The sequence below is a fragment of the Eurytemora carolleeae genome, unplaced genomic scaffold (assembly GCF_000591075.1).
Source record: "Eurytemora carolleeae unplaced genomic scaffold, Eaff_2.0 scaffold132, whole genome shotgun sequence".
Taxonomy (NCBI): Eukaryota; Metazoa; Arthropoda; class Copepoda; order Calanoida; family Temoridae; genus Eurytemora; species Eurytemora carolleeae.
Genome location: NW_019396543.1, coordinates 36627 through 49402, shown reverse-complemented (window position 1 = coordinate 49402; position 12776 = coordinate 36627). Strand labels below are relative to the sequence as shown.

Here is a 12776-nt window from a genome sequence, read left to right as displayed (position 1 = left end):
ATACAGTGAAACCCTTAATAACGAATACATCGAAAGAATTCATCAAATGTCGTATTCTTCACTTTCTGATAATGGAATGTTGTAGATATTTAGTTTTTTAATTAAATGATTATATGGAACTCTTTAAAACTGTTCCCCCATATTCATGGCTATTTATTTATTTTCGCAAACACTGAAATTTACGTAATATAGTGTAAACCCCATTGAAAAAGTGTCAAGACGACATTCGATAAATTCTTTCGATGTATTCGTTATTAAGGGTTTCACTGTAGTAGATTGTAGAAAGTAGATAGTAGATAGTAGATAGTAGATAGTAGATAGTAGATAGTAGATAGTAGATAGTAGATTGTAGAAAGTAGATAGTAGATAGTAGATTGTAGATAGTAGATAGTAGATAGTAGATGATAAATGTATAAAAGTCTGAGTGAATATCTGAGTGTAAGTAGGCTTCTGAAATACATATTTCTTGTGTGTATAAGAACGTGGTATAAAGATTAAATATATTCTATAAGAAAGAAGAAAGTTAGCTCAAATCTTTGATAAATGATAGAATGATAGACAAAGATATGAAAACCTGTAGATATATAGATAGAAAGATAAATAAATTTATAGATTGATAGATAGATAGATAGATAGATAGATAGATAGATAGATAGATAGATAGATAGATAGATAGATAGATAGATAGATAGATAGATAGATAGATAGATAGATAGATAGATAGATAGATAGATAGATAGATAGATAGATAGATAGATAGATAGATAGATAGATAGATAGATAGATAGATAGATAGATAGANTAGCGATTATATCTATTTACTAGAAAATGACAAGCAATAAATGAATTATTATTGTTATTAAGCTAAGTGCGCGATGTGCACATACTTTGTATTTATTGTTGTATAGTAGACATTAGAGACAATTATCCCCCTCCCCCCTCCCCCCCAACTATCTATCTATCTAATATTCCCCAGGAAAGATGAATGTGAATGGCCTCTGTGTTGGAGAATCATAACTAAATTATGACCTTTTCTTCGGCGCCATTACACAAATTAAAACACTTGCTATTCAGCGGCCGTTTAAAAATTTTCTTTCCGTCAACTTTTTAAAAACTTTTTTGATTTTTAATCAAGAAAAAATTGATTTTAAAAAGTTTTTAACAAATATGATCCGACATACTATTTCCCTGTTTGAATAAGTCGGAAAAATTATTTATGATTGCAGAATTCTTTATTATTCTCAAACTAAAACTTTTTATATTCATATTCTCAGTTTAACTTCTTTTGGGACCATTTCTAGGGGATATTTTGATTTATTAATGAAGAAAGGTTGCATTATAATTTAAACTATTTTTTGAAAATGCATGCCAGTACATAGACAAAGTTTGGCTGAATCTCTGTATTAAAAATGTTCATAGCAATAAGCACAATCCAAGCACTGTCGATCTTATGTTAGCATTATTATTTTCAACCCCTTTCAAGTCTAATTTAACACAGTCAATTTTCGCATGAAAGCATCACTTTCAATCACTTTTTAGTCTAATTTTACAATGTCAGGTACTTTCCCAAAGACATTTTTCCAAGAGGTAACTTCCTGGCCGCAGTGCTCGGCCTCCTAGCCTGTTCTTTTTAGTCTAATTTTACACAGTCAATTTTCTTTTATATTTTTCCAAATCATTCCTTTCTTTTCATCTCCCCTTTGCACTAAAGTTTAGTCCCCAAGAGAACTTCATCGTTCAAATTAATTAGGATTCCTCCCCCCCTTCTCTCCCTTTCCCCATCCTCCATTCCGTCCTTCCTTTCCTTGACTCCCCTTCCTTATTTCATCACCAACAACTTGAAAATTAAGAATTCAAATTTTCTTAATTCTATAAAACTTTGTAAATTTGAAAAGTCAACGATTTCTTGGAAATGAATGTTTCCAATTTTGTTGAGGAGAATTTTCCAATGTTTGAGATGTGAGTATCCCTTAAACAACTCAAGAGTTTTATTGCCGCCATATTGAAAATTGACAAGACAAACATGGCCGGCCGAACAAAGAAGGAAAATTTGATAAAATATTTATTAGATGGAGGCAGGGAGGGGAGAAGGATATAAGCTTTGTGTAAACGGGATATGTGATAAAACTACACATCTCTAGTAAATGCCCCCCCCCCCCCACGAAAAAAGTTTTAATTCTAGAGAAAAAAAAACATACCCCCTTGATAACTCCCCCAACCAACCCTACGATACCTTATTACAAAAATCTCACTTACAAAACTAACCATCCCCACCCCTACCCTCCCATTAATAAAACCCTACCAACCCACGACCCCCTCCCATAAACCTGAAGTTTCTGCGAGCAATGTATCCCTGAAGAGTTTGTATTCAATTTAGGAAATTGTTTCCTCCAGTTTTTAACAAAACAATTGCCTTTATCTTTAACATTTCTTTGGAATTCTTCTCACCAAACCCACCTTCTCCCTTTACTTTTATATCTCCCTCTGTACATCAATTTTCTGGTAGTTACATTTATGTCTCGTAAAGAAATGTAGTTACATTTATGTCTCGTATAGAAATGTAGTTACATTTATGTCTCGTATAGAAATGTAGTTACATTTATGTCTCGTATAGAAATGTAGTTACATTTATGTCTCGTATAGAAATGTAGTCACATTTATGTCTTGTATAGAAATGTCGTTACATTTATGTCTCGTAAAGAAATGTAGTTACATTTATGTCTCGTATAGAAATGAAAGCTATATTTGGACAGCGTAAAGGCATTTGGTTTATTTTTAAAAATGTTAAAACTGGGATAAAAAACTGCTTTTTCTTCTTACCATTAAGATTGATAGAGGATCCAAACATAGAGCTCCTTGGATCTTGATGACGTCCCATTACACTGTACTGTCCTCCACTGGGTGGCATACCTAAATATGTACATGTACGTACAGACATCAAAACTTAAGACAGGGTATCGTTAAGAAAACCAGTTTTGGAATCCGGGTTTCACGAATGGGGTTAGGCAGTTTTGTCGATATCAATATTTTTGTTATGAAAAATTATTTATTTAGTTTCTTCATATTCTATATTTTTTTCGAATTTCTTGAATCAAAATCTACACAAATGTTAAGGAAACTCTGGATACTCTTTTAAATTTTTGGCTCACTTGTATTATTAACTGTGCAATAAGAAACCCCTAACATTTTGTTTATACTGTCGATTAACCGAAATCATATTGAAATTATGATTTTTTGTTAGAATTTAAGAACAAAATATTAGTTTTGAGTTGAGAAAACTATGTTTAATAGTCTCATATTCTAACATAATTTTTTTTATTTCTGGTGAATTATGTGACTAAACCAACTATTACGTACTACACTAACCTGCTGGATTATAAACGCTACGCATCTGAGCAGCAGCTGCTGCGCTGCTTCTGTAATATTGACCGGCAGCGGACATCATCTGACCGCAGGAAGTCAAATCACTAAAAAAAACAATTTTAAATGTTTACTGCAGTTTCTGAATTAGATTAGAAAATTTAAAAAAAATTTCAGATTATATATTTATTGATGTCAATGCAGTGTTCGTGATAAAAGGTGGAATCATAATCAAATAATTATATTTTTTTAAATCGAAGCACTTGGGACAACTTTCGGAGCTTTTATAAATTAAAGAAGCATCAATTTAAATAAAATATAGCACAGATTTTACCGAATTTTATTTGAAGTCATTATAGACCTATAATCATTTTCTTTAACCAAGGCTGAATAAATTGCTTTTCCGTTTGTTTAACAGGGCATAAAGGAAAAAAACACTGATCAGTAAGCTTACTAATCAATTAAAGCGGTCAGATTAAAACAGTAGGAATATAATGTGTTTATGTTTGTACCTGTAAAAGTTACTTGGCTCTGTGACCGGCATGCCGGTTATATTGCAGCCGGTATCAAACCCAGGCTGTTGCAGGTAGGAGTACTCCATCATCAACAACAACAACAACAACAGGAGAAGGACGAGGAGAACTAGTCCCTTTAAAATATTCTAATTATTTTCAAATCTTTCCTTATTTTAGTTTTTTTTTTACCTCCTTTCAGATTATTTTTATACTTTTATAACAGTACGAAATACATATTAGAAATATACAATATACAATATACAATATACAATATACAATATACAATATACAATATACAATATACAATATACAATATACAATATGCAATATACAATATACAATATACAGTATACAGTATAGATACAAATATGGATTATGCTTGGATAATCAATGTAGTGTTAAAAAATTGGGAGATTTTAAATTTTGTTGTTTATTCTAACCTGTTGTCTAAAATTCAAATTGACGAAATTAAAACGGAAAGTTTAAGAGTATAAAATAAATATAAATCTTTTTATTATTGTTTTTAATTTTTGATTTTGAAAATTTTTGAATTTTAGTATAAGTTTTAAAATAATTATATAGAATTCAAATTGGAAATGATAAAATATCAACCGGGGTTAAGTTTTTAGAAGAACTTAAGAGCGTAAGATTATACTGGTAAAATCTTTAAGTATGCAGGATGAAAAAGTTTAAATGGAAGAATGACGCTTAAAATATTTACAAACTTTTTATATATATTTTTTTCACTGTACATTGTATTTAATGTTTTGTCTTATTCTATTATTGTTGCAGAATTTTAGTTTACGGCTTTTCAAAGAAAACATAAGATGAGATTGATCATACATCTAAAATATTAGTGTCGTCTACTAACAGTTAGATATCTGTGAGCTTACAGTTGTGTATACTAGTTTTGTTGATATATATCTACAGATGTGTCCTCTATTATGGTTGATATATATCTACAGAGGTGTCTACTACTATGGTTGATATGCATCTACAGATGTGTCTACTAGTATGGTTGATATGCATCTACAGATGTATCTACTAGTATGGTTGATATATGTATCTAAAGTGGCGTCTACTAGTTTTGTTGATATATATCTACAATTGTGTCTTCTATTATGGTTGATATATATCAACAGAGGTGTCTACTATTATGGTTGATATGCATCTACAGATGTGTCTACTAGTATGGTTGATATATGTATCTACAGTGGGGTCTACTAGTTTTGTTGATATATGTATCTACAGTGGTGTCTACTAGTTTTGTTGATATATATCTACAGATTTGTCTACTATTATAGTTAATATACAGATGTGTCAATAGTTTGGTTGATACAAGGTTATAATGCAAGGAAAGTTAATTGAAGTTGCGTATACTCTGCGTACATATTGAAACCAGTTCTCTCTGGGCGGAATTTGTAAGCAAGAATAGATGCATCATTGTTCGTTTAGTATCCGAGGAGGTTAAAAGCATCACATTTTGAAAATTTTGATAATTCACATAAAAGTTTCCTATGACCAGAATATTTCATTGATTTTTATGTGAAAGACATGGATCCCATGTCAGGCTTCGACATCCGTCTTGTGTTTGCATTAGCGCCCAGAGACAGTAAATTGCAGTACAAAAGATGAGTACACCTCTGAAATAACTTTCCTTGCATTGTAACCTTGGGTTGATATATATCTAGAAAGGTGTCTATTAATATGGTTGATATATATATCTACAGATATTTCTCCTATTACGGTTGATATATATCTACTGATGCGTCTTTTACAAGCATGGTTGTTAAATATCTACAAAAGTGTCTACTGGTATAGTTGATATTTAGCTACAGATGTGTCTATTAGTATGGTTGTTGTATATATATACAGAGGTGTCTACTAGTACGGTTGATATATATCTACAGATGTGTCTACTACAAGCATGGTTGTTAAATATCTACAAAAGTGTCTACTGGTATAGTTAATATTTAGTTACAGAGGTTTCTACTAGTATGGTTGATATATATATACAGATGTGTCTACTAGTATGGTTGATATATGTATCTACAGATATGTCTACTAGTACATATGTTTGATATCTACAGATGTGTCTACTATGAAGTATAAAACCTACCTGAAGCCTGTAAGGCCGAGAATATGAAAGCAGGCCGCACTGCACCCAGTTATTAAATCCTTTATAAAATTATCTGCTGAATAAATCTCACTATAAGATTGTTAGCTGAAGTAATTGAATGAGTTCTATTGAATTATATCTAGGTCTGAAGCTTGATAATATAGTTAGTATACTCCTGCTCCTGTCTACCACTGCACACCCAAATCAAATGAACTCTGGGATAATTCGATCAAGGATCCAACTTGGCTCAGCTAGCTCCGCCCTTTACCCCCGGAGCTCCGGGATATTTACCCGGGATTCCCCCCTCCACTTTTCCCCCTCATGGAACTAGAGCAGTGCCCCCCCCCCTCCCATTCCAGGGGGAATTCTCTCGGAACATTGGGCTCCTGCAACCTTTCCGAGATAAGGCTTAACATTTTTTCAGTTGAGGGGGTTGGAGGAAACCAATATAATGAAGGAGATTACTGAGAACTTTTATTCGAAGAAATGCTACAAATTCGTAATTTAACAATCTCGGTTAATCTCCCCAGATTGGGAGAGAATGAGTTTAACACATTCTGTCTGTTTTAAAAGTTCCTAGCTTAAGAGTAAAAAAAGAAAACAGCAGTTTTGTTAAAAGTAAAGCAAAACGCTCAAAAAGCGAACACACCTAAATCTTTTTTTGAGCGTATACAAATTACGTTTGATAGTTCAATCACAGATACGATGCTATATTGATTGGACTAATAACTGATTGAACTTTTAAAATTCAGTGATGGTGATGGACCAAACCTCTGTAGAGTAAAAAAGTAGATGTTAGTTCCACATTGATTGAACTAAAGTCAGCTGTTCACAAGCCGGCGTTTAACGCATTCGAACAAATATAAATTTAATCATGTTTATATGAACTTATTAAAAAGCACATTTTTTTTCATTTGTGAATTATAGTAATTTTCAACTTTAGTTTTAATAAACATTAATCCAAAACTTACATTCGTTCAATAGATCATTAGTTCAATTGATATGACACCATCAACACCAGAAATGGACTAAAATTAAAAAATAGATAGATAGATAGATAGATAGATATATATTTCGGCTAACATTATAATAAATGCATTTTACATTTTATAATTTTTTTACTAAACAATTATTAGCCAGGGCTACAGCCTAACCATTTCTGGTTGTTTTGATTGGCTGGCCCTCCAAAGTTTTATAGATACATTTTATTTTTAAAATTAACAAATAACGAATACATTACACAATTCACAAAGTATTTTTTAAAAAAAGGAAAAAAAAAGAAGGATGGGTGAATAGCAAAGGGAAAAAGGGAGGAGAAGGAGAAACCCCAGCACTAAAAAATCCAAAAATGGTTTATTGAAAGTTAAAGAGGGCAGAATTTTAAACTTCTTTCTTGGATATCGAATGCGTATTAACCTAATCTCGGGTTTAGTAAAACTAGGAGATCAAGCATTGATCTTGATAGCCATCATTCTAAAGTTTTCCGCTAAGGATACATTGTAAATTTATACCGATACACTGTGCAGTGGTGCAGTACTGTACACTTAGCAAACTGTTTTATCTCAGTAGTGTTTTTCTAGGTATACTCACTTTACTGGGATTAAAGAAAATGAAGCACACAAAATCAATGGTACAGGATCACCCGCAAAGGATGAGAGATGAGAGTATTTTGATGTTTTAATAAAAAATTAAGCACAGAAATATGCCAGTTTTGGCCTACAATGAACCCTAAATGCAAGAAAATGGACTCAAGAAATTGCGTTCAATCGGCTGTGCAGTCTCATTCTTTGTGGTTAACCCTGTAGTACAATCTTAAAATAATTTTCGTGATTAAGAAATAAAATATCCGTCAAAAATAAATAAGGTTGAATTAAAAAAATATAATAACATCACCTCTTATAGTAGTATAGTTTATTCATAAGCAGAATTAGCAGTGAAATTTAAAAAGTATACTTAGAGGAAAAAAGTATAATTTAAAGAAGTTTTTCAAAAAAAAATTTCATTTTAAATAAATACTATCGAAGAAATAGTACAAAATCCAGAAATACACAGTGCATGCAGAAGATTTTATTTAAGTTAAAGTTAATGTACAGTGAAAAAAGACAGTACAAAATAAAGGAGTAAAGTGCACGTATATGCAGAGTAACTAATACAAGTTAAAGAAGTACTGCACAATGTACAGTGAGAAGAGACAGTACAAAATAAAGGAGTAAAGTGCACGTATAGTCAGAGTAAACAATATAAGTTAAAGAAGTACTGCACAGTGTCATGGAGATTAAAAAGTGCAAAGAAAGAGGTACAGTGCATGCATACAATTGAATTATTAAAACGAATAGGAACAAGGAAGTAAAACTTGGAAGAGGGGAAGGAAAAGCAATCGTTTTATAGAATTTGAAAAAACATTTTCTTGATGAAAATAAATCATTAAAAATGCACCATTCCGCATTATTCCTTTCCCCTTACTGCATCTTTGCTCTTGCCCTTGAATTATCTCTATAATACGTTGATTATTAATAAATTGAATTATTGTATCTGTATATATATATATATATATTACCAGATATATATATAAAATCAATTAGATTATTTTGTAAGTCCATTAATGTATTGCATTTGTAACATTAATTGAATATTTTTACCGAATATTTCTAGGGTAAACTCGCCTTTTCCTCCAGAGCCCCGAAGAATTAATTTTTCTATTCAAATCCTCTACAGATAGCCGTGGAAATACAGATGGGCGGGGTTTAAGCACCGAGGGAAAATTTCAACCAATCAGAGAGCAGCAGCGAATCCGTGGCCAATCAAGGCGTTCTGGAGGATAAATCCTGGAGAGGGAATGTTTGAGTAGGATTCCATAATGATATGTTGCATTATTGTTTATAATATTTCCCTCATATATATGGAGAATACAGTGTTGATTGACGTCCATTCAAGCAGAAAGGGTTCTCTAGATTATCTGATTTAATTAAGCTCAATAATCAAAATTTATAGCACGTCTTTTATCCCCAGAACTTTTACTTTTCAAAATGATTCTTGACTGTTTTTAGGGGTATATCGCCACGTACCCTCCCTAGTTAAAAGAAGACAGTTGTTGTACGTAATTTCTAGTTACCTTCCATTTAAATTGGGCATGCCTGATTCACAATCCTTTATCTGATCAATAATATGGAAGATATCGTCGTTTTTATAGATTGAATGGGAGTTAACTCTGACAAAATTTATCCAGTGTTTCTCCAGAAGAAATCCATTGTTTACTTCAACAAAGGAACCACAATTAAAAATAGTCAACTTTCAACGTACATGGATATTTCATTCAAGCTTTTAAATTAGGTACCATTGTGAGTCGGAAAAACCACTCTATAAATGGAGAGCCCCCAGAAAACTCTATAAACAGCTCCAGCTGTCTGTCTATCCATAACTGAATCCAGCTGTTTTTCAGTCTATAACTGAATCTAGCTGTAATTCTGTCTATAACTGACTCCAACTGTATATCTGTCTATAACTGACTCCAACTGTCTATCTGTCTATAACTGGCTCCAAGATGTCTATCTACCATTAACTGACTCCAGCTGTTAATCTGTCTATAACTGAAACAAGCTGTCTTAAACGGATTCAAAGCTGTCTATCTGTCTAAAACTGGCTCAAAGCTGTCCATCGGTTTATGACTGACTCAAACTGTCTAAAATGGACTCAAAGCTGCCTATCTGTCTAAAACGGACTCAAAGTTGTCTATCAGTCTATTACTCAGTCCAGCTGTCTATATTTGTCTATTACTGAGTCCAGTTGTCTATATGTCTATTACTGACTCCAGCTGTCTATCTTTCTATTACTGACTTCAGCTGTCTATATGTCTATAAATGACTCTAGCTTTCTTTCTATCTATTAATGACTCCAGCTGTCTATCTGTCTGTAAATAACTCCAATCTATCTTTCTGTCTATTACAGACTCTAGTTTTATATCAGTCTATAACTTACTCCAGCTGTCTATCTGTCTATTACTGACTCCAGCTGATTATCTGTTTATTGAAGACTCCAGCTGTCTATCTGTACATTACTGACTCCAGCTGTCTACCTGTCTTTTACTGACTTCGGTTGTCTATCCGTCTATACCTGACTCTAGTTGTCTGTCTCTGTCTACCAATGTTTCCGACAAATATATTTGTATTCTCTGTGCACAGGAGATGGATTGGATGGGGTTCTGAGTAGACAGGAATACAGCCCAGCTAAATAGTTAGTTAGATAGATAGATAGATAGATAGATAGATAGATAGATAGATAGATAGATAGACAGATGGATAGATAGATAGATAGACAGATATATAGATAGATAGATAGATATATAGATAGATAAATAGATAGATAGATAGATAGATAGATAGATAGATAGATAGATAGATAGATAGATAGATAGATAGATAGATAGATAGATAGATAGATAGATAGATAGATAGATAGATAGATAGATAGATAGATAGATAGATAGATAGATAGATAGATAGATAGATAGATAGATAGATAGATAGATAGATAGATAGATAGATAGATTGATAGATAGATAGATAGATAGATAGATATGAGTATTTATGTGTGGCAACTAAAGTTCCATCGGCAGAGATATCTTTGCCAAACCAATTTCACTGATAGCTAGGTAGATCCAACTCTTCTCTTTGTATAACACCTTGTTTTGTAGTCTATACTATATGAGTTTCTGTCCGTCTTTGACATTGATAGCTCAAGATCGTGTCCGGTGTGACATTAATAGTAAAGTGAGATTTAGTTGTATCTTTTAAGACAGATACCTGAGAATACAGACTGAGACGTATCCGGATTGATATTGGCTGTGGTATTCGTGTGAACATTGAGTTCCTGATTGATTTGTATCTTGTAAAACAGATAACTGAGAATACAGACTGAGCCGTATCCGGATTGATATTGGCTGTGGTATTCGTGTGAACATTGAGTTCCTGATTGATTTGTATCTTGTAAAACAGATAACTGAGAATACAGACTGAGCAGTATCCTGATTGATATACGCTGTGGTATTCGTGTGAACCTTGCGTTCTAGATTGAGTTTTACCTGGATTGATACGAGTAAGGGAAATCCTCATGGAGTAAGGCATTTACTACATATTTATAATTCTCTATCTATCAGTGTACTTGTATTTCAAATTATCTATCTGTATGTATAAGTATATTTCTATTTATCTATCTTTTCTAAATATCAATCTATCAGTATAAGAATAGTTATTATTACCTGTATTAGTGTATTTCTAATTATCTCGCTATATCTGCATACTTGTATTTCAAATTATCTAATTATGAAATCTATATTCAGGGATACCCACAAAGGATGAGACTGCAAAGAAGACCTGAAACTCTTTAAATATGATGATTACTATGAAAATAGTCTTTTTAATGCTTTTTGATTATTTTGCAAAGGAAGAAAGAAGTTTTTACTTTTTAGTTGCTGGGAATCATAAATGTAAGGAAACATAAGTCTCTGAAGTCTCATCCTTTAAATTTGCATCAAAATTTGCTGCCAAAGATTAATGATAAATAAAATTATAGTTTAATCCTTATATATAGATATAAAGATGATCTAACAGATAAAGAGACTGTAACCGTAATATTCTCAACTGCCTGTAAACCCTTGTCTGATCAAGGATGATGGAGATATTCTTGTCTTTCTAGCTGAATATTGAGTGCGAAAATTTTTTTTCTCAGTTTAATACAGAACGAAATAATTTTATTAATTTTATTTTAATGTCCAAATTCGATCACAATTTAACTATCTTGCAGAAAATATCCCTTTGAGGCGGAAGAAATTGAGTCAAAATGTTCCGTGTTAAAAATTTCAAATGAGTACGCTTTAGATCAGCTTTAAAATAAAAGATAGTTACCGATCTTTAACAACAAGCTCAGAGGGCAAAACTTTTGTATTGGATCTCCGGCTAAGTCTAGGACTCCAGACTTAAGTGGAGATCTTCGCGTTGATGGATAATCTTTAGCCGCAGCATGTTTTTTTCAGAAATTAAATGATGTCATTAGTCAATTTGAGACTTTATATTCGTAATTTAATCTGTATAGCTTGCTCACTGGATATTAAGTCCAGCCGCTGAATTTCTACAGGTTTAGTCGGAGTTCCAATTTAAAAATCCCCGGCTCTGTCCTATCTGTTATCTGTGATATAAATGTGAAAGAGAAGGAGGACATGTTTACGTCGAGTTGAAGGATTAGTACTTTATCTTTAATCTTCAGATAGATACAAGTGTGTCTCAGTATTCCCACCAACTACAATACATTTATAGACTTAATAGGATATCTCTGTACCTCCTTGTTCAAGTTTCAATACTATTTTATTGTGTTTTGGGGATATGGTGGATGCCCCCCCCCCATTATACTTTAAAATAAATGATTTGCACCCCCCTTGTGGATATAATTATGTGGTGTTGGGGGGTATGAAAGATGTACCCCCTGTGGATATAGTATGGGGTGTTGGGGTATGAAGGATGTGCCCCCCCCCGTGGATATAGTATGGGGTCCTGGGGTATGAAAGATTTACTATATATACTATTTAGGCATTTACTTCATACTGTCCCGTTTTCCTTATATTGTCGGTATATGTACTGTACAGTTTTCCTTATATTGTCGGTATATGTACTGTACAGTTTTCCTTATATTGTCGGTATGTGTACTGTACAGTTTTCTCTAACAGGTTCACAGTCGGCCCGGGACTTAAAATAAAGGATGTGCCCCCCTCCCGTGATATAATATGGGGTGTT

General features: G+C 32.6%; 1 protein-coding gene across 1 annotated transcript in view; it reads right to left on the bottom strand.

The window, feature by feature from the left end:
• LOC111705185 (paired mesoderm homeobox protein 2B) overlaps nucleotides 1-6223 on the bottom strand; it is an 11766-nt gene extending 5543 nt beyond the window's left edge. The window contains exons 1-4 of the mRNA XM_023477651.1: nucleotides 5995-6223; nucleotides 3873-4009; nucleotides 3367-3467; nucleotides 2821-2910 (exon numbers count right to left, since the gene is read on the bottom strand). Of these exons, the coding sequence (XP_023333419.1) occupies nucleotides 2821-2910; nucleotides 3367-3467; nucleotides 3873-3964 (283 nt within the window). The 5' untranslated portion in view covers nucleotides 3965-4009; nucleotides 5995-6223. The remainder of the gene's footprint in view (nucleotides 1-2820; nucleotides 2911-3366; nucleotides 3468-3872; nucleotides 4010-5994) is intronic.
• Between the last annotated feature and the right edge of the window lie 6553 nt (nucleotides 6224-12776).